Below are 26,622 nucleotides of genomic sequence, written 5' to 3' on the forward strand. Positions count from 1 at the left end.
GAACTATAAAATGCAAGCTACATGTATATGGAAGCTGTCTTGCAGAACACTATAACTATATAAGATCCTTGAAAAAGCATTATGCTTTGCCTCAGATGACTGCTTTACTTTTTAGAATTTTGGATTGTAAAACAGTGAGTTCTAACCAGAGCGATCGGTGACGGTTCCATCTCCTGTATTCCTGATGACGTCACCGGACTCAGTTGCTGTTCTTTGGTCGCCTTCTCAAACCTACATGTGTGCAAGTTCAACACAAATATGCATGTTTTATTGCTGTGTAGAAAATGTATGTTCTTTCTACATGAATATCCAGGAAAATGAGCATTTCAAACTACTCATCATAATTGTTATAGTTAGATGATACTGCATTGAAATGTCTGATTAAACTACAATACACTGATATAACTTGCAGACTGAGTAGTTTTCTAACCAGCCTAAAAATTTTTCCGTCATCTCAAGTTTGCTTGAAGTATTATGTAACATCATGTCAAGCGCCTCAAAATTTGAAATCTTGACCCTCTGAAATGCTGTTAACTGTATTTTGAGGACAATTTTGCTCATAGATCAAGCAATGATCATATCTTAATATCTTAATATTATATTTTTGTCCATCAAATATGACGGATTGGGCAAAATTTTTGTCCATCATAAGTGTCAAAATTCCATCAAATGACAGAAAGAGTGCTGCTGACTCTGCGACTTCGAACTCTTACACTTTAGATAATCCTTTGCACATCTAAATGTAAGCATGGTTTTAAGCTATCTACTATTGATGCCCCTTCTAGTTCTATTCTTGCTGGCAGGGAGTTCCATGCTATAATTATAGTTCTAGGAAAAAAGTTTTGTAACATCTGACAACATCGTCCCTTATAATTAGGTAACTACGGTCTAACTTGAAGACTGAGAAAGTCATTACACCTAACGTTTGCGCATATAACTGTAAACTTTATGATACATTGATCTAACTGATGAAGCTTGATGAGAATGATTGGCACCTGTCACAGAACTCCTGTATGGCGGTGTAGACCTCCTCCTGTCTGGCAGGGGGTGCCTGGTGCACCCGGGTGGTGGGGAGGGGGGCAGGCGGGTGGCCCAGGGGGCTGACAGTCGCCGAGGGGGGGCGTCTGGTAAGCTTCTGGAGCAAGGCTTTATGGGCACACCTGTAGGTATATGCAGACAAGTACTGTAATTCCTTATTTTTTCCTGGTACTGTTATGTTCACTGTTTTCACTGTCACTTCTGTACTGTAAACTTATCATTACAGTTAACAAATAATTCCTGGATTTTCTCTTTCCTGCACCTGTTTTAATAGTGGATATATAGTTCCGTGACCATGTCCATTTTTCTCAGACTGTAAACTTTTGCTACCGTGAACATAAAGTGAATTACAGTAATCAAGCCATCGCCTTTACTTTTAAATATGGCAGAAATGATGGAATCCTTGCAAATTCAGGTGATCTTGACTTGAGATCTAAGTAAATATATACACACACATACACACTTATAATCATATGAGAGAAAGAGAGAGAGAAAGAGAGATAAATGACAGATGGATACTGTGTAGATTGATGGACTAAGGTAGAGAGATAGATATAGTTTGCCCCGTATTCAATGGTAGCCGATTCATATTTTTCTTACAACGATACATGGCCACCTAGTTTTATAACATGAAAGTATAAGTACATGTAAGGTAAATCCAACATGCTGCCTAAATTTTTCCATTGCAAACCGTACCAGTATTTACATGCAGCTGACATGCACACTCCATATTTCAAGAACACTTCCAACTAGGCTGGACTCCTTTAAAGTTTAACGATTAAATGTTAGACACGTTGGCATCGCTGATAGCCATTACCACTTTCCTCTGCCAAATCTCAACCAAGTTTGATGAAGTTCGTGCCTGATTTTGTCCAGAAAGGTCTCCTGTCACTTGAGGAGACCAAATTCGAAGAAATGTCCTGACTTTGCTGCATGTTTACGTACGGCGAGTCACGCATGTACGATCCTACCTTGTCAGGGTGCCAGTTTCTGCAGCTGTTTCGCTTCCCAACCAGACAGTTTAATTAAAAGGAAATGGGTTGGGAGAAGGTTTAGCCAGACTTTGCCAAACTTTTCCTGGCGCTCTTCCCATAAATATCGGGCAGCTGTCTTCATGACATGCAAGCTACAGGTGAGGCAGTGGTCAATAAAGCACTGCTGTACTGCTTTTCTGTACCTGTTATCTGTATGGTTGGTATGACTGCCCTTTGGCATAACACACCAGCTTCTGTAGCTGTTTCTGTATAGCTGGTATAACTCACGCAGCCCTTTGGCATAACACACCAGCCTCTGTATCTGTTTCTGTATAGCTGGTATAACTGCCCTTTGGCGTAACACACCAGCTTCTGTATCTGTATAGCTGGTATAACTGCCCTTTGGCGTAAAACACTAGCTTCTGTATCTGTATCTACATGTATATAACTGGTATGACTGCTCTTGAATGGCATAACACACCTGGTCCAGCTTCTGTATCTGGGTTCCAGGCAGGCACAGTACATTTTGCTGATGTGCTTGTAGTTACTAACTCTCCAAGCAGAGATTGGTGGTCAAGTCTAGATCTGTTACCTTTCTATACGTGTAAAAAAACAGGGCATATATAGACATGTTACAATCTTCCCCACAAACCTCTGCTTGGAGAGTGATAGTTACTGACCTGGCTGCGTCATGGATGACCCTCTCCACTGCAGGGGTGAGGTCTGCAGCGTCTGTTACCGTGACTACAGGGGGAGGGTGGGACTTCAGGAAGTTCTGCAGGAGGGTGTCAAAGTCTTGTGGCAGGGCTGAGAACAGGGCAGTCGGCACAGCCATCTGGAAATATTGGAATAAATGGATGGATGGATGGATGGATGGATGGATGGATGGATGGATGGATGGATGGATGGATGGATGGATGGATGGATGGATGGATGGATGGATGGATGGATGGATGGATGGATGGATGGATGGATGAATGAATGAATGAATGGTTTATCGGTGTACAAACAAGAGCATCTTGCAGCCTGAATTGCATGCTCCTTTACATCATTCCAATCAACATAATGAGGTTGAAGGCTGGCTGGTAATACAGTTGATAAAACTACTAAGTATAATTACTTTAAATGTAAATTAGAATAATTCCGAAAGTCTGATCAACAGATATAAAGAGCTAAAATTTCTATCAAGAATGTCAATAAGCTCGTTTTCACGGCTCCTTCTGGCCACGTGATGTCTCATAGAGGAATGTCAGTATTCTTAGGGAAGGAATAAACATTTATTAATTAGAAACAAGGTCTTCAAATTATAGTCACCTTGTCACAGTCCCTCCATGTGATGAAAAGGTCTCGCAGGAGCGGGAAGATGGCATGAGACTTGAAGGCGTACGATCCTTCCACCACGATCTTCTCTACGATCTTAAGTGACATGCAGACGGGCGCGGGGGCTTCCTTAGCCGCCATGACAGGCGAGATCGCCGCTGCCGATCGGTACGGTGGGGTGTTTGGGTTGCTGGAAGGGCTGGAGTTGGGGGTGTTGGTGTTCACTCGCAGATACGGGACCTCCCCGCCACGTAGCCGCTTGAAGGGTGGCTGGGATGTGGAAGGAAAGCTGCTGGGGGGAGCAGAGTTGTTGTGATAGCCCTGCAAAAAGGAGGAGAAATAATTTATTTATTAACCCTCGTTCTGCTGGCATTTTTTACACAATATTTTTCAATAATTTCATGTCTTAATCAGGTCATAGACCCTTGACAGCCACGACAAAAAACACTTATTCAAGCAACAGTAAACTGGATATGATTTTAGAAACAGTCGGACATTTCATGTAGCATCCACTACCTTTCTTCAGTGACACTAAAGACTTGCAGGAGAAATGCAGGTTTATACATGTAAACACAAACTATTTCTTCCTATAGTTCCTACAGTTCTTAGAAATACCTGTGTTGATACACAATTATAACTAGGAACCTACGTTTGAGAAGGGAAAGACGTTGGGAGGGTAGTTGGAGTGGCTGGGCGGCGCGGTGTTGCCATAGTGGATGGTGCTCTGGGTGTTATACTGCGGCTGTAGGGGGTAGTACGGGCGGCTGTTCGGCGAAACGCGCTTCGGAGGACGGATCGTCTTGGAGTACTGCCCGCCCTCGCCAGGGGGCTGGAGGTAGGGCGAGTTGCCGTGGCGACTGGAAGGCATGTTCTGAGAGCGTCCGTAGCCGCTGAGGTTCACGTTAAACTGCTGGTGGCCGGTTCCGTTGGGCACGTTGCGAGCGTTGGGCTCCAGCTGGTACTGGGCTCCATGGTGGCTCACTGTGGGCGGACGGGACCTGGGAAAAGACAAGGAAGATGTGGGGTCGTGTGGCGCAACAGCAGAGTGCGCGACTCGGAATTAAGAGGTCCCGGGTTCGAGTCCTGACATGCCACCGATCTTGTGCCCTTGGGAAAGGCATTTTACACGACTTTCCCCACTAGACTTGAGTGTTGTCTGACCAGTATTTGTTTCTATGTGCGGGACACACCACCAGCAACAGCTGCCTCTGTTCCGCGTGTATTGCACTGTTGCAATTTCAATAAATAAAAAAAAAATCAAATTAAATCAAATCAAGGAAGATGAAATATGCATTATCCACAAAGCTGTCATACAAACTACTAAAGCACCCAATGCCATACAGTCACTTTCACCTGGAATATACAGTTCCTGACGAATTCTGACAACATAAGGATTACATTGATGGAAAAAAGGAAAAGAAAGTGATCTCAATTCAGTTTCAGGTCACTAAAGAGCTCATCTCCCACTGGTTGTGAAAGATGCTATGTACAATATTTACAGGTTCATTGTACCGGGGACATTCCCCTAGCTGTTTTCACCAAGTGCAATGGACCACAGCTTAACGTCCCATCATAATTAAGGACTGCAACCCTTTCCAGTAGCATGCATATCGGGATTCAAACTCCCAACCACTTGACTTGGTTCAGAGGCAGGGTTGCTAACCACTGGACTACGCACACTACCATACCACAACAGCCAGGGATCAAACTCCCAACGTTGTCCAGAGGCGAGTCACTAACCACTGGACTAGACACACTACCGAAAGTACCTGGAGTAGGGGGGTGGGCCATGCAACTTCTGCTGCTGCCATCCTACCATATATGATAACAGATGGGAGGATTCAAACTCCCAAACTCTTGGTGCAGAGGCGAGTCTGGACTACACACACTACCGAAAGTACCTGGAGTAGGAAGGTGGGCCGTGTGGTTTCTGCTGCTGCCATCCTACCATATATGACAACAGCCGGGATTCGAACTCCCAAACTCTTGGTCCAGAGGCAGAGTCGCTAACCACAGTACTGCACACGCTACCATAAGTACATGTACCTTGAGTAGGCAGGTGGGCCGTGTGGTTTCTGCTGCTGCCATCCTACCATATATGACAACAGCCGGGATTCGAACTCCCAAACTCTTGGTGCAGAGGCGAGTCACTAACCACTGGACTACACACACTACAAGAAGTACCTTGAGTAGGGGGGTGGGCCGTGTGGTTTCTGCTGCTGCCATCCTACCATATATGACAACAGCCGGGATTCGAACTCCCAACCGCCAAACTCTTGGTCCTTAGGTGGGGTCGCTAACCAATGGAGTACCTAGTACGTACCTTGAGTAGGGGGGTGGGCCGTGTGGTTTCTGCTGCTGCCATCCGGCACTGCCCTGACTCTTCACCATAGGCTGGCTGCTGCACTTTGCCATACTGTAGCTAGGGGGCGCCACTGCAGTGTTGAAGGCTGAAGCGTTGGGGGACAGCTTGCTTCCTCCGGAGACTTGCTGAGACTGCATGTTGGTGATGTTGAGGTTGGAGGTCGCGATGTTGAAGCTGTAGTTCGTTTGTTGGACGATGCCTGGAATATTCCGAAAATAGTTTCATCTGGTTGGTCAAGTACATTAGATGTTCTTTTACAAAACCAGTATAGACTCACTTGCTTACATCGTTTTAATGTCTTTTAGACAACTTCCTTAGAGTTCCTGACTGGAGTACTGCTTCTTGCCGCCTACCTACATCGGCTACTTATAGCGAAAAGCAGTGCTTTAGTCAGAAGCTATGAGGATGGTGTTTGATACACATCGAAATGTACATGTAAGTAGGTGAGAGTCTATACCAGCTGTGTAAAAAGAAACCCTAAAAGCCTGTGATATTTTAGTTGCATCAATTTCTAGCATATTGGTTTGGATCCTGTAATACATTCGTCATGAAGAAATTGCTACTTTCTTTACCCTTAGATATGTATTAGTTTTCTTCGACATGTACATGTATATACTCTCCAAGCAGAGGTAGGGTCGCTCGGTATTTTGGCAGTATTTTCGCGTTTTTAATACGTCTTTCTACTTTTACTGTTTTTCTCTGGTCTTCCTCAGAGAAAAACCGTAAAAGTAGAAAGACGTATTAAAAACGCGAAAATACTGCCAAAATACCGAGCAACCCTACCTCTGCTTGGAGAGTACATGTATATGCTTCCTCACTATACACCAGGGAAAAAATTATCTATAGGACCACCAAAAAGAAGTAGTACCTGTGGGTGACTCGAGTTGTTGTGAGTCAGTACGTGTGGGTACAGGGGCCTGTGGGCTGGTAGAGGGGGGTGAGGTATTGACCACATTGCCCTGGTGGGGGATGGGGGAAATGCTCTGTGGGATGGAGGAAGGCCAGTCTCCAGCCAGGTGGGCACTTTCAGCCTGGGTATCAGATGGCAGGTCTGTGGGAAGATAAAAGAAGAAATTTTATATATTATAATATTATAATATTGTCCAGTTCCAATGCTAGCTCTGGATAGTTGGCCAGTCCTGGCTTTAAGCCATTTTATACAGGCTAATAAATTGATTCGACTCATATCGAAAACTTTGGGTCTACAATTACGTATTAAAGTAGAAGACCATCTGTATCTGTATACTAGTAGCAGGTATAACCACCCTTCGGTGTAACACACCAGCTTTGTAGGCACACAGCGCAGTGGCAGCTAGCTACAAATATATATTACACCGAACGACATGTTACACGCAACCTTTGCACATCTAACTGCAGACTTTTTTTAAAATTAATGCTATATCTAGTGACTACATGTACTTCAAGTATTGATTTGGTCGTACCAATGCTGCATGCAGAGAGGCTTGCAGTTCGTTTTACTTTTGCAAGGGGGCTCTTGTGCAAAAGCAAACCTTTCGTGTAACTTCCTTTCTTGCAAAACATAAACATCCCAAAGAATTTTACACTTCCTTGTAGGTTTTCTGATTCACTGTGTTTGCCGAGTTACTCTTTTAATGCCATGACTAACTTGAGAAAACATTAGGTCATTGAGGTAGGAAATAATACATTCAGATGATTAGTAAACTGACTGAAAAAAACTTGTTTCTCTTTTCTTCCTCAGATTTCAACAAAATATCATTTCATGAAAGAAAACATGCATAGTCATGAACATGAAAATGAAATATTTTTCTGTCCAATGTAAGAAAGCTGGATTAAAAAAACATCTTAAGACAATTAGATATTATCCATTTAAAACACACCATCTGACATTTAAAACATACCATTTGAGTTACATAGAAGAGGGGATTCATTCCTCAAGCTAACCGACATCTCGCACACGCAGTCATCCCTCAGTAAGACCTCTGGAGCCGCATAGTTCTCGTTTACAACTTTTATTCAACCTGTCATACCATCTGACATATAGAACCCACCATTAGAGCAGTTTGTCCCAGGAACAAGTCCAAAGAACAGTGGTCCAGCAGCCGAGGCCTGCTCCCCTCCCCCTCCCCAGATGTTCTTCATGTCCATGACTGAGAAGTTAGCTGAGTACTGGGTACCTCCGACAGGGGCAGCCTCAGGCCAAGCGGAAGGACTGTCAGTTGTCGAACAGGAACCTTCTCTTTCTGAAATGTGTGGGACATGTTCAGAACAATTGTATTATTTGTATACATGCACATAATCATATCATTTGTATACATGTACATAATTATATCATTTGTATACCAGGGCTCAAACTAATTTCCTGCATACATGTACCTGTACTGGTGCAGTTAACTTTGAGAAGTACTAGTACCTGCACCACGCAAATTCTACCCACAGTATTCAGCATTTTAGGAAAGATGGATCATACTAAAAACTGTTGAAACCATTGCCATTTTTTCTTTTACATGAAAGAATGAGGATGGCAACAGAACAAGAATACATATAGTATGAAATTTGAAATGGGTTAATTCTTACCATAGCATGCTGTAGCCAAGGCTAGGATGTCATCACCAGTCAGAGAGGAGTCTAACTCCACCTTGGGTAACATTGCACTGTTCTCTACGCTGACTTCAGCCATGGTGGTCTGTCTTGTACAGGCAGAGCAACCTTTTCTTCACAACTCTTTCAATTCAAACTCAAAACTTCAAAGGATCAATTATCTGTAGAAACAAACAAACAAAAAATGAACTACATTAACAAGACAAAACTGTACAAACCTCACAAACGTGGCCACTTTCCTTCACTTAGGATTTTATCCTGACAATTTCACATTTTTTCTGAACTGCTAGGGATTAAAACATGGATAGTCTTAACGAGACAGTCTTAATTAACAAGACAAAATTGTACCACAAACCTCACAAAAGTGGCCACTTTGCTTCACTGAGGCTAAAATCCAAGATCAGACAAGATGTTCCTTGTGACATTAAACCCTGCCCACAAACGTCTGGTTTTACATGACTCACTTCATCCTTACTTCAAAGGAAGTGTCCTTAATATCCACCAAAGTAAACATCCCCGGGGAGTTAAAGCCCAACCCACATCGCAGTAAATACACAGTGTTTCCTGTACTATCCAGGGGGGAGGAGAAATTATATCTGTGCCAAAACAGTTGACTTCACACTCTAGATGGTTCTAGAAAAGGTCTTCAATCTTTTCTTTAGATTTATGCTATTGGAAATGAGGAGGATATGACTATTACATCTAACGTTATAAGGGGCAGGGCATTTGGTGTCCACGTCTGTTTCGTTCTGAACTATTAAAATTTCACGATTCTTTCGCCAACGTAATTTAACTAAATAAGTAATCTGGTGAGGAGAACTGGTTATATTTGCTAAATCTAGACCTTCTATATGTTCTCAAATTCGTAAAACCAAGGAAGTATATGGTACAAGTTTAATAGAGTTCCACCTTCAACTCACTCCATGCTCCACTTGTGCCATCCCAAAAATCATGACGCGAAGAATCCAAATTTTCTCCGGTCAAATTAACTTCCCTACCTTACTTACCTTAAATTGTGCGCATGTTGTTAGCTACAAAGCTAGTGAATTATCACAAAGGTGACATTAAAAACAGACAAGGTTCCTGAAAAACGAGAAGGCCACAAAAATATATGACTCACTCCACTGGGCGGCGGGGGCGGTTTGGGGACTTCCCGCGCAAATAAATTTTGTCGCGCTCCAAACCCCTCAAAAACGTCATTTTTTGCCGCAGAAATCTTAAAACACACCAATTTTCTTGTTATACAACTTCATCATCACCTTTACTGATCATATAGTCGAGTTGTCAGGCAGAAATATCAGGGAAATTTACCTTTTTTTGTCGATTCTTCGGAGCGTATTTTTAGTGCCGACTTCTTCTTTCTCGTCGGAGATTTAAAGATGGCGGCCAATGACGTCATACTAAATCCCGTCATCCTTTTCGAGGGCGGAAAGTTTTTTTTCGCGGCGAAAAAAAGTTGAAAAGTCGTCGAATTTTGCTTCAAACGAGCATTTTATTTGTTTCTTAACGCTGTTGATGATATATAACGTTTTCTCTTCGTAATTACTTCTTGTTCGTATTATGGAGGGCCAGGATTTTCAACAGTACAAATGCTGTACTTTTTGGCGACGCCGTAGGGGCGGAGGCATTTGTGTAGATACTACGATTGCAAGTGTAGATACATTGTACTGCCTTTGATGTTTATTGACAACTACGAAAACTGTATGTGGGTAACATTATTTTATTTGTTTATTTATTTATTGATATATTTATTTATTTACTTAAGCTTCGACCATCTTGTTTCAGAACGTATGACGTATTACATCCGGGTGTGTGACGTGCGACCTCACCTGTAGTGATATTAGAACGTCATGAAACTCCGGCCTTTGCGATGAGGACTATTTTCTTCCGATGGGACCGCGTGCAAAGGGTCGTCTCAGGGCACAAGCGGTTGTGCGTCGTCGCCTGCCTCTCCTTTCTGATCCTCTTCACCGTTTATAACCACTATGAAAGAAATCAATCCGCCAACAGACCGCGTGGCGCGAAACCGCAAGGTCCTTTCTCCAGCCGTGACCTTATGGGACCCGCCAAGATGGCGGACTACGACAACATGGCGGCGGGAAATTCGAAACTCCACCACAAGGACATCGGACGGCGGAAGGAGGTAGAAACTCCCGCCACTTTGTTGTCAGACGACAACGAAATCCCGGTCCACCCTCACAACAGAGTCGTCAGTTTGGTGGACGCGTTGGAATACGAGTTTGCTTATCCGAGTTCGAACGTCAAACACTTCCTCGGAGACTTCTACTGCCCTGCGTGTTTCGGCGATTCTCTCTGTAAGGATTTCGACAAAAAGTTCCAGTTTCCGAACGCCGGCCGGACGTCGCCTCTTGCTCAAAACGGAGTATATTTCGGCCTGAAGGCTGCGAACAAAGAACCGATTGTCGGAAAGTTGTTAGTAGAAGCAGAGAGATACGGGAAGTTCCACCAGTTCGCGTGTCAGGGGAAGGACAGTCTGCTGGAAGGGGACAGCTGTGACGTCAATGGCGCCATTGTGGAGCTGCTGAAACAGGACCTGAGCGTTGCTAGGTTACGGGAGTTTGCGGCGGAGATGGATCCAAACGAAGAGGAGGAATATAGGTAACCATAACAACAAATCAATAAGACCTTATCTGTTCGACTTAAATAGAAATAGAAACCTTTTACAATCATTCAGTCGTTGTCAATGAAAAGAAAAACAGTGCAGCGAATAGTTAACTTTTCAACAAAAATTTCAGTGAAGTCGTTAATTGTCATTGATTAAAACAACAGCGAATGGTTACTTTTAAACTTCAGCTGTTTCAACATTGTTCAATTCATAATTTTAAACTGATGAATAAGATTTAATTACAGCATTGTCTTTGTTTCCAAACGTTCGTCTCTTGCTGTAGCATACTTCGCTGTCTGTCTGAGAGGTTCCTACAACAGGCGAAATCGGCCTACGACATCGACAAGGACAACGTCCTGTCCACGAACGAGTCAGCCAAACTTCTCACAACCTTCCTCCTGAACCCCGAACCGATCATCTTTCAGGTCAGTAGAAGTTGGTAAAAGCTGTCAAAGCAGATAAATACTGGAACACTTTGCCTCAAGAAATAACAGATACTGCGGAACCCACGAAGTTCAACGCTGCAGTACTACAACACCTGAGGACGCAGCAATAGCGCATCGCACAGCTCCCCTGCACGCTTTACCCCAATTTAGGGGTGTTGTGCAGTACCCAAACAAGATCAAGAAGAACAAGATCAAGAATAGTATTTTTTTATTCATGTTTACACGTTTTGATGACCGTCTGTCATCTTCATCAGGGCAATTATGACTGGTTCACTGTGCACTGATGTATTCAGTTCATCGAAACGTCAGCTCTTGTTGAACAAGTGGTTGTGAATTAAGTACTGTACTATTCAATCATTCACTAACCTGATAAAATTGTTTACGTGGTCTCCACGCAGGATAGTCATGTTTCCGGACGTTTTTCAAAGCTTTTTTTTTAGATATTTGTCTGACTTTCTATTTTTAAAAGACAAAGGTCATCTCCTTTTGCAGGTGTTCCACTACAACCAGGGGTGGCCCTTCCCGTCATTCCTCGGGGCATGCGGCCGGATGGCGGTTTTCGAACACAGCGGGTCACCTCTGAGATATTACTACGAGGACACCTGGGAAACACGGATGAAACTAACACTCAAAGGTCAGAGGAAATACTTATTTGATCTATCCAACTGCTTGCGTAACAGTTATCTCGTGTATCTCTTTACTTGGTAGCCTCTACCTCGAGAGGCGGCTGGAAAGAGTAGAAATTGGCCAAACAGAGAGAGAGAGCATGCCAATGGAGTTGGTTCGCTGGACTTTGCCGCTCAAACACTGCACTTTTTAGCGGACCAACTCTTCTGGCATGTTCTCTCTCTATTTGGCCAATTTCTAATCTTTCCAGCCGCCTCTAGACGCCTGGTAGAGGCTAATTACTAGTACAAATGTACTTGAATTATGTCTAACTTTCATGGGCGTATTTTGGTACTGCTGTGTTTCTAGTGCTGGAACTCGTGGATAAGCTGACGAACAATGACCAGGGCTGGGTGATTATGCCTTTTCCGTAACAAGGCAACCGCATTTTGCAGGACACATGCTTGGCTCTCCCAAGAATGGCCTCAGTTTTGCTATCGGACGACGTATATAACCGGGTCCTAATTACATTTGCGGAAATATCTTAAATAGAATTTTATGAATAAACTATAGAATGACTTTATTGACACAACAAAAGTACATCGACTTTCGTCAGGTCTATAGGTGGGTCCACAGACAGGTGGGTACAAAATACACAATACTATGGACGAATCAGCATGCTGACTTTGGCGTGTCACTGATACTCCTTGTTCTAAGGTTAATATATCTATGTTCTAGTGCTGGAACTTGTAGACAAGCTGACGAACAATGACCAGGGCTGGGTGATCATGCCGACTGACCTCGGGTATGATAACATCGTGGTCAACAGTGAGTGGGAGCTCTACGTCATCGATGTGGAGGACGTGGTGATATTGGACTTGGCGTCCATGCCTGGAGGTGAGGTTCTATAGCCTCTACCAGGCTTCAGAGGTGGATGTGAAGAGTTAGTCTCCACCAGACTCCTTTTCAGGCTGACTTAACAGGGGAAATTGGCCTAAGAAGGAATATAGTCAGCCTGCAAAGGAGTCTGGTGGAGGCCAGTGAAGAAAGGAAATTGGCAAAGAAGACGATAACATGCCAGGGGAGTTAGTGCGATAAAGGAGTACAGAGAGTTTGTCAAACTGCACTCCTTTAATGACCAACTCCCCTGGTATTTCTTCTCTCCATTTGTCCAATTTTTACTCTTTCCAGCCCCTTCCGAAACCTGGTAGAGCATAAGATTTCTATAGAACGTGTAAAAATAGAGACAGTTTTTGAGACTTTAGGAAGTCACGCACGGAGTGTAGGCGTAGTAAGTCTTGTCTAGACCTGGCACTAGCAAAAGGGCGCGATGTTTCATCGTAACGTCACACAGCTGAAGGAAGTCCAAGATTTTACTTTTGTTTATACATTTAATCTAATTCTATTCAATCATACTGCTCTGTGCGAAGGTAGCGTTTCTCAGGCCAAATGGAGAAACGTAAGAGTTAGTTATAGCCATATACTTTACTTCTATAGAGTTTACCACGTATGCAAGTTTTTACCTTCGAGTAGGTTGTCTTTCGGTAGTGTATGTATGTATGTGTGTGTGTGTGTGTGTGTGTGTGTGTGTGGTTAAGCGCGATAACTCAAGAAGCTATGGATGGATTGTCAAGAAATTTCGTAGGTGGGTAGGTCTTGATGAGAGCTCGAAATAATTAGATTTTGGGCTCCATAGAGGCTTGTTTTGTATTTTGTAGGAGTCATTGCTCTTTTTTTTTCGTAAGCATGTATATGGAATAATAATGTCATCGATGATGATGATAATGATTATATGAAATAATATTTTCTTCTATCCACAAATCACACAGATCTTCTAGTGGAAAGGGAGGTGTGCAATGAGGACTGTTTTTACGACTTGACTGTGAAGGCGGACGAACCAGAGGAAGACAAGACGTGCGTACAACCTTACAAGCACATCGGCGCGACCTACTACTTCCTCTGTCACGAGATTCTCACGGACGAAGCTAAGAACATGAGCGACATGGACTACGAGACGCTAGAGTCCCCGAACCCGGGAGGGCTGCTCCACGACCCACCGGAGGACATTGAGAAGGACGGAACTCTCGCGAGTCTTCTGAACGAGTGTTTGTACGAGAACACGCCTGGTGGTAGGATGAAGGCTGTGACGGAACTAAAGGCGCTACTGAAGAAATGGCTCGGGTTAGACTCACAGCTCACGTTTGATAAAGACCGGTAACAACTAAACCGATCTAATGTCGGGAGTTTATCTGTGTTGGTATAAGTTATTAGTCTCCACCAGACTCTTTTGCAGGCTGAATAAAGAGTAGGATCCGGCCTAAAAAGGGTATAAAATTGGCCGGAGCAGTTGATGTGCTTAAAAGAGTCCAATTCGCCTGTACGGATGGACCCTCTCTGGCTAGCCAACTCCTCTGGCCAATTATATCCCCCTTTTAGGCCGATTTCTACTATTTATTCATCTTGCAAATGAGTCTGGTAGAGACTAAGATGTCATTACGAAACGAGTCATTATGAAGCAATTTCCAACACAATAAGTTGGACTTGTCTTGATTTTCGACTGTACAACTCCAGTCTTTGTCAAGGAATGGAGTTGTACAGTCGGACATCTGGGTAAGTCCAATTTATTTTGTTGGAAATTAAAGTTTAAACTTGCTTCATAACGATCTCTATGTCTCTTTTTTGTACACAAGCCTCGTTTCACAATGTACATAGGCAAGCAACTGGTGAAATGCTTGTGTTTACTTTTTTTTGTTTCTATACACAAGATTTGTTGGGAATATATCCGTAGTCTCAGAAAGAGTAGACGTTTAAGTTCGTAATCAAAACAATCATGTTTTGGAACAAACTATTATCGACATCATGCTGATATAGTGAGAACGTTTGCTTCTAAAATAAGGCCACACCAATTTAATTTGTTGGTTCTCGGATTCGCCTCTTCGTTTTTTTTCTGATTTGCAAAAAAAAAATTGATTCTGGTCCTGAATCATCTGAAAAATGCTCATGTTTTGCCCCCAACAGTTGAGGAAAGTCCTTTTCTTCCTAGTTGTTACAGTTTTCCCATCTATCATTGCAGTGGTTTGATTAAAAGTTAGAAATTCAGTGTTTAAATTTTAACCCAGCCTTTTGTGTTGACTTCATGGCTCATTCCGTAGCATTTAAGCCTATAATGGGATGCCTAGACCTGTTTTTATTTTTTATTTTTTTCGCCCTGTCGCTTCATATTTTTTCTGAAAAAATCCGAGAACCAACAAATTAAATTGGTGTGGCCTAAGATAAGCATTGTAAATACATGTAGCTGAAATATTGCTTGTTGTATATCAGCCGTTGCATTTTAAGATAGTTCATTGTTGTAAACCGAACTGTGCAATTCCAAACCAAAAATACCACTCCGTCACGTTTTGTCACCGTTGTTGTTGCAAATATGTTGAGCAATATAAAATCGCTTCGGACCACCAAAAGACTTCGTACCTCCAGAGTAGGCAATGTACTGCAGCTACTGATATTATATGCAGTTTGCTATGATGTCGCAAGAGGCGCTGTATAACTTTTACCTGCCGTTAGCTGTCAGTTAACAAGATTCAATCTAAGTTTCACTTTAAAAGCTGATGTCTGTTGTTTATATTATGCCGTATACCTTGCTTTTTAATATTTGGTTTTTGTAACAAGTCAAGATTTTATAACAACGCACATGTAATCCTCAGTGAAAACAAATAATTACGAACGTTCATTTTAATGAAAAGACGCCAACGCCGTAACAATATACATACTTGTATAAAGAAATCTTGCTGACAACATAATATATTAACATGCTTCTCTTGATGTTGATGTTATAAGGCTGTTTCAAACGTAAGACAAAATACAAAGGAAAGAAGGACCACAGTTACTAAAATTATTTTCTACTGGTATTAAATAACAGATTCTTCTCTATATGTGTTGTGACACCGGAAAAGGCATCACTGGAAAAGGACAGTATTCTGTAAAGCTTAAGAGAAAATGTATCTTTTGATGTTTTGTTTTTCTATTGAAGTACAGTTCTATACACATTTTCATTGTGTAAATAAAGATTATGCTGTGAAAACTTTCATTCGCTGCGTAAAGTTTTGTTACAACAAGTCGTTATAACGTAATTTATCATTAATTTTAAACATAAATTGAAGATATGCTATGCTGTAAATATAGTGAAAAGAAATCTTACCTAAGAGAATGTAATTTTATAATAGAGCTAGATGGATGTAATCTCTCTCATTAAAACATGTACATATGGCACGGTAATGAACAACTTTAGCAATATTAATATCTTTATGAATTATGCAGAGACCAAGACATATTAGACACCCAAGTAAAAATGGGCACACTTCCAAAGGAATCCTTCCAAGAGATTTCTATATAAACGTTATAATTTCAAGGATTGTTTTAGTTTTAAACAACACACCAATGCAACAAAACCAGATCTCTTCCTTAGGGCGCAGTATACATGTATCATCATCAATATGGCGACCCATAAAAAGAACATTTACATTTTCTTCGACATATTAAAACTGTCGACGATGCCTCTACCAGGATTCAGAGGCGACTGGAAAGAGTAGAAATTGGCCCGATAGACAGATAACATGCCGGGGGAGTTTGTCCGCTAATATAAGGAGTACAGTCAAACTGTACTTCTTTGGCGGAATAACTAACCTAGAATGTGGACTCTATTGCTACATGTATAGTTGGTCCTACGTACGTATAATTTTAAACCTATACAAAAACAGGCAAAACAAGTACATCAAATCTCACTTTTTAGGATTTCTGGTCACATATTAAAACTCACCTTCATGGGCTAGGCCAAGTCTTTGTGGGAAATCCTTTCAAGAGATACTAGTGTTGCCGGTTTGGTAAACATTGGTCAACTTTGACCCCCTGTTCCAGGGCGATTCCAACAGACCAGCAGCAAGAGGGATGTAGCCAACAAGGCCATACATGGAAAAGAATCCATGTTGGGGGCAAAACATTTACTCAAAACCCTACACTATACCAGTCACTATCAAAATGACCCCCAAAAAGGTTTTCAAAGTTCCTAAACAAATTATAAATTTGTCTCTCACCAGACAGTTTGTGTGCATGCAGGTCCCAACTACCGCTAGAATATTATCTATTTGGCCGATTTCTACTCTTTCCAGCCGCTTCTAAAGCCTGCTAAGGGTAAATTTCAGACTGAAAACTCGGAGGTCATCCCGGATTACTACGTTCTGTGTCCGCCTCCGCTTCCTCCGAATCTTTCGGCTGTCTCGTACTTTGCCTGCAGACCTCCTCGTACGACGGAGGCGGCGAGGCCGGGTAGTATGGCGGGGGCGCGCCGGGGAGGGAGAAGCTGAACTGAGGCAGGGTCGTCCTGTCCGCCGTTCCAGGCGTGGAGGTGGTGGTAGGCGCTTGTGACTGTGGCCTCTCATCTGGACAGAATAATAAGAAATGCCGTCATGTCAGCGTTTAAGTCCTTTACTTTTTATACAGTATTACACTAGCTGTATAAAAACCCTATATATAAATCCTAACCCATTCAGGCATGGAACTAGGTTTTACCTTACTGATTTCCACAACGGAAGGCTATTTTCAGCACCAAGGACAGATACTTAATGTACAGGGTAAAACACGATCAGGCATTGTTGTGATAGCCCACCCTCTAGCAGGCTTCAAAGGTGACGGAAAGAGCGAACTGTACTCTTTTAGCGGACCAACTCCCCTGGCATGTTATCTGTCTATTTTGCCAATTTCTACTGTTTTCAGCCGCCTCTGAAGCCTAGTAGAGGCTAGACTATTGCAACGATGCCTGAACGTGTTTTAGCCTGTACATTAGGTATCTGTCCTTGGTGCTGAAAATAGCCTTCCGTTGTGCAAATTAGTAATGTATCCAGATCCTGTCCAGTTCCATGCCTGAACGGGTTAGTGTTAGGGTCAGGCAAGGTTCTGGACAGTCTCCGTGTATCAACGAACGTAGGTTTGCCCCAGACACGGTTATGGATACGCGTGGAGTATCCAAACTCGTGCCTGATCCTAATCCATTCAGGCATAGGACTAGACAGGCACGGTTCTGGATACATTACTTATTTACACAACGGAAGGCTATTTTCAGCACCAAGGACAGATACCTAATGTACAGGCTAAAACGCGCGTGGACTATCCAAACTGGGCATGGTCTGGATAAAGCGCCATTCTAGATACAACACCTACCTGAGGGAGCGATATGTATAGATGTGCGGTGTAAGTGACCACAGGTGGAAACCCAAATGGAACAAGCTTTCAGTTCGAATTATCCAGATCGAACATGACCGTACATTGATCAGGTTCATAAAAGGAGACATTGGACGGAAAGATTTTGAGACCAACTTTGGCCACTTGTATATACAAATACAAAGTGTAGCCTGGAGTCTAGCCTTGTTAGCTTCTGTCCGCTCCCCGAGATCCGCTACCCCACAAGCGCTACTCCAGGCTACCCAAAAAACCGTTGCCGTACCTGAGGGCGCGATGTTAATCGTCCTGACCCGGGTCCGTCTGCGGGTCCGGCCGGAGCCGTGCTTCCATCTGCAGCACGCGGCGATCACGGCCAGGCACAGCGTGAACAAGGCGACTACAACAATGGCCCTGGAGAAGGGACGGAAGAAAGCAAAAACAGCTCTTAGCTGATGTTTACTTCTATAATACACACCTCAATACCTTCATCCATTCAAGCGTCAATGGCATTGCAACGTAGCCTCTACCAGGCTTCAGAGGCGGCTGGAAAGGGTAGAAATTGGCCAAATAGAGAGATAACATGCCGAGGGAGTTGGTCTGCTAGAGAGAACATTCTCTCGAAGCCTGGTAGAGGCTAGAGTTTGCCCGCTAACATGCACAGTTTGCCGTTCAAAAACTGTACTCGTATAGCGGACCAATTCCCTTGGGATCCTTTTGCCAATTTCTACGGTTTCACATTTCCTCTAACTGGCATCTTGTTCTATTTTTTCTGGCCATGACCTCTTCACTCAGGGGAAAGTTGGCCCCGCAGGCAGATTTTAGTATTTCATGAATAAACAAAGGCTCAAACAAGAAACAAAACATGTTATAAACATGGAAATAAACGTACCAGAAGTACCAAACGTTGACTACGTTGTTGTAGAGCGTCGGGTCCTCTGCACAACATGTTCTCTCCTCACCACAGCACCGCGTACTACAACTGACGGACACAAATATAATATCATCATAATCATGCCTCCGGATTTTAATCCGGTGAGGTACACTTGATAAAGTTACTCCAGTACCCCCTGTCCCTCATGGCGGACACTAGAGCAGTCCCTGCGAGACCAGCGTCTCTCTCTAACATTGACAAACGTGTAGTATGTGGTCATTCCACTCTACGTCTCCCAGTGGGGAACCACTGGTTTAGTCTACCAGCTGGTTTGTTACAACGAACTACATGTCCTGTCAGGGCGAGTCTACGTCGTCGGACTACAAACGTCATTTGGGTGGGGGAGATTATATAAATCACAAATTACATACATTACAAGCACTTGTAAAATCTCACTCATCGGGAGAGGGTGAAGGTATTCAGACGAATATCCTGGTCTCAGAGCTACTTTCGACAATAAGAATCCATTTGTAGTATCGTTTGGATCTCAAGATAGTGTATCTCTGAAAAACAGCATCTCTATAGGTGTAGAAGGGTTCACTTAATATATAGCTACTATCTTATCTTTCCCCCACTTCACTTTGCGTAAACCTATCTACCATAGAAAGGAAAAGCCTCGGTTATCTCCCTTTTGTAAGCGACTAATTACACGCTTTGCGTAGCGTAACACTTTCACAATACGATAGAGTAAATACATGGTACCTGCCCAAGGAAAATCACAGTGTCGACATTTGCGTTATGTGTTCTTCTATCTTTCCACAGTAATGCACCGTTCCCAGTCGAACACGTCGAACCCCCTGTTCTATTTCGAATACGTTCCCGCGATGATTTCGACGGAGGTGTTCGAAATAGAACAGGGGGTTCGACGTGTTCGAAATAGAAGAAAAAAAGAACAGGGGGTTCGACGTGTTCGAAATAGAACAGGGGGCGGGGACTATAGCGTTCGACCAGGAAAGGTCTACAGAATCAGGGATTAGTGCATTTTGCACTCAATAGCCCAATACAACCTGAAGTTGTTAATTTGCAGGAATGGTACCGGTACCAGGTGGTCACAGGAGAAAGGAATGGACGACGATGTTTAAAGAAAGAAAACATTTGAGCACACAAAAAATGGGTCCAAAATATTGGACTTTGAAATCAGGTTGGGTGGGGGTACTACCACCCAATTCCAAGAGACCCCCTCCCTCTAAATATTTCTCGCATACTAAATGCAGTAGTAGTTTAGAATGGGTAGCCTCACGCCCATGGAGATGACATTGGCTGACATATGATATCGATATGAAACCAGGTCCAATCTACAAATGTCAAGCCAAGAGAGACACAAAGAGGACAATACCCTTCTCTGAAATAGCAACAATCTATAATGAATATGGGGAATATCACATGACAATTTTGAAGATGGGCACACACAACATCCCTGGATGTTCTTTTGTGTGAATACAAGGCCGTCACCCAAGCTAATGAACCTACCAAATGCCCTATTGTATCCAGACCCGTGCCAGCTAGTTCCATGCCTGGATGGGTTAGGATTAGGGCTGCGTACCTAAACGTAACATCAGGTACAGGTACAGGTACTGGTACAGAGGTTTAGGTACAGGTCCGGACCTGTACCTGTACCTGAACAATTTGACAAATTAACACGTGTTCTTCACTTTTTCAATCATGACACAGAAACAATAATAAAGTGTTGGAGGGAAGGGAAAATGACTGACCTCTGACCTGATTTGAGTTTGTTGACCAATCACAACCCTGGATCAGCCACACTCTCGCGATGTCTCGTGAGACTGAGGATCTCAAATCAATCGACGGTGTTTACGTCTTTTCCAGTGCTAATTTTTCGTCTTTGTGGTAGGATTTACCTATCTTTAGTCATATACATGGTGTAAACTAGCTATTTCGGTATATACTCGTTACTTCATGATCCGGTATTTTGGACCTGTACCGAAACGATTTTTACGGTATTGGACCGGTACAGTGTACCGGTCCGCAGCCCTAGTTAGGATCAGGCACGGTTTTGGATGGCCGCCGTGTATTCAAGAACGTAGATCTGCCACAGGCACGGATCCGGATACACGAGGCCTACCCAGAACCGTGTCTGAGCATGGTTCTGGATAAAGTACGGCTCTGAATACAACAAGCCCCTCCTATATTTTTCTTAGAACATACCAGTACTCAAAATTAAATAAGATCTACATTTTTTCTTGAAATGGGTCCAAGATAAGATATGTGTGATTAAGAACGAAAGTAATTTTTACACCGTCTTAGAAATTAAGTTACCTTCCGTTTAACGGCAGCATTACCCGGGAACCCAGGCGACCCCGTAACGAAACTGTTTGCAGGATAATTGTGTAAACTAATTAGCGCCGCCGGAGCGATGGGGCGGCGTGCATTATTTATGAAGACATACGGTACAGGAGGGCAGGTTTCTGTGTGAATCGTGTTCGGGAAACCAAGGAAAGAAATTAAAGCTCCTTGGGGAAACGTCAGTCTCTTCCAGACTAACTCCGCGGGTTCAAAAACAGTGAAATGTGTACAGTAGGGCAGGTTTCTGTGAGAATCGTGTTCGGGAAACATTAGTCTCTACCAGAATAACATCGCAGGTTAAAAACAGTACATTTTTGCCAATAGTGAGATTAATTAAGATTTTTGGTTCTTGTAAAGTTCAATAGCAAGCTTCGGAGGGGGAAATTAGCCTTCCAGCAGACTGACTCTCCTGGCCAACTATTCTTTCCTTTTATACCGAATTCTACTATCCGTACCCCCGTAGGAAGGCCTGGGGGAGACTAGGGAAAGTATGAGATGCGTGTTGAGGGAAAGGTTGGGTGTTATTGTGTTTCTAATGACAGTATTTCATACCCCGAGCATTTAAGTATTACTGTATAAGCATCCTACATGATGGCATTAAAATTCTGTTTAAGGAGCTCTGGTAATGGATAGATAAGGTAATGTGTGCAGTGACTGTGAAAAATAATAGACATATTTCATGTGACATTGTGTATGTGACATGCATATACAGGCTGCCATTCCTGCATTCAAATACCTACGAACACAAACAGACACACAGACGTACACACCCACAGAACAGCCCAGATGAAATAGGATGTAATCCAAATGAATAGGTGTTTGTGGTAAGTACTAATAACCTGTGGGTGATTTGCAGAGGCTCTTGTAGGGGTTATGAACGTGCAGATGTGGTTGTTATCGGTGTCCATGCAACTTAAGTCCTTTTGTCCACCGGTGTGTTTCTTGCATCACTTGTAACTTTTGAATACCTTGTCGATGTGTGTTTTGGGGAATTAAGTCGGGTTTGGGCTATCTATATTTAAAGCCACCTAGTATGACAAATGTCTGTTAGATATTGCACGAAGAACAAAGATGGAAAATGTCATTAGACTTCTTTACAAATATAAAAAAAGAGACTTACTACACGAAGGTTGCCACATAAGTCCCGCTTAGTGAGTTGTAGTTGTACTTCAGACAGTACGCCGCTGCAACCAACTGAAAAATATACCCAACAAGGTCATTCACCAGGAGGCCCATATTTGACCTTGACCTTTGTCTTCCTAAGACTTACCAACATACCAAATATCATCACAATCCATAAAGGCGTTATGAAGTTATGCTGACTACAAATGTGCGGAAACACAAACACACGCACACACACACACACACAGACAGACAGACACACACACACACACACACAGAAGCACACACACACACACACACACAGACGCACACACACACACACACGCACATGACACACACACACACACACAGAGACAGACAGACACACACACACACACACACAGACAGACACACTGACACACACACACACACACACAGCGCGCCAAAAACAATACCTCCATTTTTCATGGAGGTAACGAGTCATATTTTATCGACGTGAACCAGCCTATTGTATTACATATTGCCTTCGCTCAGCAGGAGGCGAGAGGCTTGTAATTAAATCCTCGTAAAATTGTTGGTATGCTGAGGCAATATTGCAGCTTCTGGGTGAGTTCATATAACATGGCAGCGGGATATAATAACGTTAACATGTGTACTCAGCGCTGGAAAATACGACATCAAATACACGCTCGAATATTACCAAAAGCGTCTGACATACACCATCGTAATCCTTAGTAAGCCTTTATATTTCATTTTTCTAGCATTGCCTCCTGCCCTGTAGCCTGGGTGCCATCCATTTGTAACGGTAACCCAGGCTAGCTGCCCTTAACCTGTGGATATCAAGTATAAAAAAAACCATTAACATATCTATTTTAAAATCTACAATACTAACAAAAACATAAAGAATGCTACACGCACGCACGCACACACACACACACACACACACACACACACACACACACACACACACACACACACACACACACACACACACACACACGTACACACACATACACACATGCGTGCACTCTATTTATTTCATATTGTATGTAACATCTGCGATCGGTCTATCTTCGTCCTTGTTTGGAAATCATGTTTTCCCATCGCTTGCGTGCCTCAAGAGTTGGGCAATGAATTCAACAAAGTTGCAAAGTTGCAAAGCCACAAGAAACTTGCATTTTTGGACACAAAGGAAATTTTTCCTTCATCTAACGTAACGTTCTGTACTTATGACAAATGAATAGCAGTTTCTACACTGTCTTGTTTATGTGTAGATACTTTCCTAGTGTAGATCTAGATACATGATGAAAACCAACTCGGTGTGAACAAGAAGAGGTTTTCAGTAAGATATATTCGCCGGGCAACACCAAAATCAATAACAGTTCTATGTTATGGACGTGGGAAGGCCGGATTCATGGCGCCAGCTTTCATCTATATACATAGTGATGGCACACTTTTGCACTCACAGTCGGCAAGATCAGGGTGTTGCCTTTCGGCTGATTTTTCAAGTTTCACATTTTCACACTTTCAATACAGAAAAATGTACTACAAGTGATACCATGCATGATGCTTTTTACCTGATGGCTTATTTAAAAGATTGCCTATTTTTAAGTGCAACAGTATAACATATGCATAATGTTTATGTAAATTTTCGTTAGAACAATTGGTCCTAGCTTAATGTTTTGAGCATCTATCTATCAAAAAGCCTCAGGATTATTTGGACAATACTATTTAGATCATTTGTTTAAAAAAAATTCAACAGAATGCAATTAATATTTAGTTAGAATGATATAACATTGCAAGATGCCACTGGTACACCCTGATCTTGGACTAGCCGAATGTGTAACGTTTCGTTCCAACTCACAAGATAAGAAGTGAATATGTCTAGACTCTGAATGTGTGTAGGAGGGCTTAACGGGTTTTTAGACGTCTGGGTTTGATTCAGAAGACCTGGCAGGTCTTGGCAGGCCTGGATAACCTGCACTGAAGTACATCAATCTAGAAATAGCGGTTCTGCTCAACAGGTTGTGCAGGCGCCTTGGAAGCGATGAATCATGAGAATAGTTCACATTCATCTACCCGACTAGACTACATTTCTTGCTGTTAGGCTCTTAAATGGCTCTTACGGACAGATATGTATTTTTGCAAGAGGCAGTTGCAAGGTGTTTTGAAAGGTTGAGAAAGTAAATTTGCCATGTATCCTTACTCTAGCAACATACTCATCTACAAAAGCACCAAGAATGTCTTTGAATGGCTCAATTCCTTTTCCTTCTTTGCGACGAAATCGTCTCAAATAGTAGAAATGAAAACCAAACACGTGCGTCATGAATATTACATGAAGGGTTGGTGACTTTACAGCCGTTACTAAAGATACGTGAACAAACGGCGGATTGAACTGCGTTTTCCGGACGCGTGATCCCTTGTCTGGTGTCATGTCTTTATTGCCATAACCTTGCTGTATTGTCATCGCTACTTTTCAAAGAAAGTCCCTATTGTATCCAGAACCGTGCACGTGCCTACATCTAGCTCCATGCTTGAATGGGTAAGGGTCGGATCAGGCACGGTTCGGTTCAGTCTCCGTCTATCTAAGAACGTAGATTTGCCCCAGGCACGGTTCTGGATACACGTAGACCATCCAGAACCGTGCTTGAGGATGTTCTGGATAGAATACGGTTCTGGATACAACTATGTATCCCTGTTCCCGTACAATAGAGCATCCTGGCGCGAACACAAAAAGGGGATTATGACTTTGTATCATGGAAAATGAGCTTAACAGTACCATTAGCCATTTTCCGTGCGAGTATGCCTTTGTAATCGGTCTTACCGACAACAATCCCGTCTGGTGGTCTCAATGAGACCTTTATCAAATTTTAATATTTTATAGCCTGTTGCTCTTGTAATTACTCGTCTTTGCGGTTTGGTCAGGGGACCGTGTGGTGAGACGCAACAGCGACATGATAGTCGGGAGGGATCATCAATAAATAACACAGCCTTCTGTCGCCGTCTGGTCTCAGATGTGGTGGCTTAAAACAGGTCAAAGAAGCTGAACTGCCTGTCTAGCTTAGTCGTAAGATTAAAATGGCTGAACTTTATATTTCGCAATATTCTACTCGTGCTGTAACATGTAGTTATTCTTATGTCCGTGGTGTGCATATCACTGTTATCAAGGACATTACACTTCTGTTATCTCATGATGGATAGCATCAGATCAAGCTCTGTAAAACGAGGTTTATCAGATGTACCATCTTCTTTTAATGCTTTACTTTTTCATGACTCCATGGCCTCTAGGAACAAGGTATGATTTTCTATCTTGTTCCATTGTTTTCTAAAGTATTTGGTACAGCGCTTGCGAACAATACATACATGTACATGTAGACCCTATTATCGATGTTCATTTCAGTCACACGTTGTTCACTTCAGTTTTGACACCAGTCATTCATAATTCACTGCACAAATACAACAGAAGTGTCAGGCCTACTATCATCATTTGAGGTGTGTCATCCTGACATTACCCTTCCAAGCCAAGCCGACATTTTGTGTACACGTAGTTTGTATATATGATGGAATGTCTGCATGGAATTATCGAATCTTCGAATGTTCGAATTTACGAACTACGTACGAAGTATCGAATTTCCGAATGTGTTCTAAAGGCGGTGTCTTCAAAGTGACAATACTTTGAGCCCCCTTGAGACATATCCTTTGGACATATCCTTTGGCTCTGACACGACGTAACACCCCTAGCGAGATGTACAGATGATTTGACAGTTACTCCCCAGTTTAAGCAGTTCTAACTGTAACTCACCTCCCATTGAGAAGCAGCTAGAAGTGCAGGTATGGTTTTCTCCATGGCTCACACACACCTCCCCCGCTGTACGGTCATGGGAGCCCGCTAGCCCGAGCAGCTCCTGCTACACACCGCCTCAGCCTCTACCGTCGTCAGGTGGGACAACAGAGGGTGTGACAGGGGGTTCCCAGGAATCTCGATACACCATGGCGGATGCAGGCTAGCATTCCAATCTTGACTGTCAGACTTGACATATCTTTTGTTTACATACATTCATTTCTCATTTGGAAATTATTTCCAGAAAATCATTTTAGTATAGTTAAAAAAATCATTTTCT

General features: G+C 42.8%; 3 protein-coding genes across 6 annotated transcripts in view; 1 reads left to right on the top strand and 2 right to left on the bottom strand.

Annotated features, from left to right (window-relative positions):
* LOC109464094 (COPII coat assembly protein sec16-like) overlaps positions 1-9,680 on the bottom strand; it is a 32,619-nt gene extending 22,939 nt beyond the window's left edge. For both annotated transcript variants that reach the window (XM_019761023.1, XM_019761024.1), the window contains exons 1-10: positions 9,589-9,680; positions 8,254-8,438; positions 7,728-7,919; positions 6,566-6,748; positions 5,656-5,896; positions 3,982-4,330; positions 3,327-3,653; positions 2,693-2,847; positions 996-1,160; positions 147-231 (exon numbers count right to left, since the gene is read on the bottom strand). In XM_019761023.1, the coding sequence (XP_019616582.1) occupies positions 147-231; positions 996-1,160; positions 2,693-2,847; positions 3,327-3,653; positions 3,982-4,330; positions 5,656-5,896; positions 6,566-6,748; positions 7,728-7,919; positions 8,254-8,356 (1,800 nt within the window). In that variant the 5' untranslated portion in view covers positions 8,357-8,438; positions 9,589-9,680. The remainder of the gene's footprint in view (positions 1-146; positions 232-995; positions 1,161-2,692; positions 2,848-3,326; positions 3,654-3,981; positions 4,331-5,655; positions 5,897-6,565; positions 6,749-7,727; positions 7,920-8,253; positions 8,439-9,588) is intronic.
* LOC109464095 (deleted in autism protein 1 homolog) overlaps positions 1-14,323 on the top strand; it is a 35,550-nt gene extending 21,227 nt beyond the window's left edge. For all 3 annotated transcript variants that reach the window (XM_019761026.1, XM_019761027.1, XM_019761028.1), the window contains exons 2-6: positions 10,063-10,896; positions 11,187-11,328; positions 11,842-11,983; positions 12,694-12,852; positions 13,785-14,323. In XM_019761026.1, coding sequence (XP_019616585.1) covers positions 10,148-10,896; positions 11,187-11,328; positions 11,842-11,983; positions 12,694-12,852; positions 13,785-14,173 — 1,581 coding nt within the window. In that variant the 5' untranslated portion in view covers positions 10,063-10,147 and the 3' untranslated portion in view covers positions 14,174-14,323. The remainder of the gene's footprint in view (positions 1-10,062; positions 10,897-11,186; positions 11,329-11,841; positions 11,984-12,693; positions 12,853-13,784) is intronic.
* A 2,772-nt stretch (positions 14,324-17,095) lies between these two features.
* Positions 17,096-26,348, bottom strand: LOC109464064. The gene is made up of 5 exons (XM_019760985.1): positions 26,304-26,348; positions 22,521-22,594; positions 19,055-19,144; positions 18,449-18,576; positions 17,096-17,387 (listed from the first exon to the last, which is right to left on the bottom strand). The coding sequence occupies exons 1-5, from the start codon at positions 26,346-26,348 to the stop codon at positions 17,167-17,169; spliced, it is 558 nt and encodes a 185-aa protein (XP_019616544.1). The 3' UTR covers positions 17,096-17,166.
* Positions 26,349-26,622: the final 274 nt, after the last annotated feature.

The sequence above is a fragment of the Branchiostoma belcheri genome, unplaced genomic scaffold (assembly GCF_001625305.1).
Source record: "Branchiostoma belcheri isolate BF01 breed outbred unplaced genomic scaffold, Haploidv18h27 scaffold131, whole genome shotgun sequence".
Classification (NCBI taxonomy): Eukaryota; Metazoa; Chordata; class Leptocardii; order Amphioxiformes; family Branchiostomatidae; genus Branchiostoma; species Branchiostoma belcheri.

What these genes read in the sequence shown, in the direction of transcription:
- LOC109464064 (XM_019760985.1), bottom strand. Translation starts at nt 26,348, where the DNA reads ATGGAGAAAACCATACCTGCACTTCTAGCTGCTTCTCAATGGGAG. An exon ending in TATGTGGCAACCTTCGTGTA is followed by an intron (nt 19,145 to 22,520) that starts GTAAGTCTCTTT and finishes TGTGTCCGTCAG; the next exon opens with TTGTAGTACGCGGTGCTGTG. An exon ending in GATTAACATCGCGCCCTCAG is followed by an intron (nt 17,388 to 18,448) that starts GTACGGCAACGG and finishes TATTCTGTCCAG; the next exon opens with ATGAGAGGCCACAGTCACAA.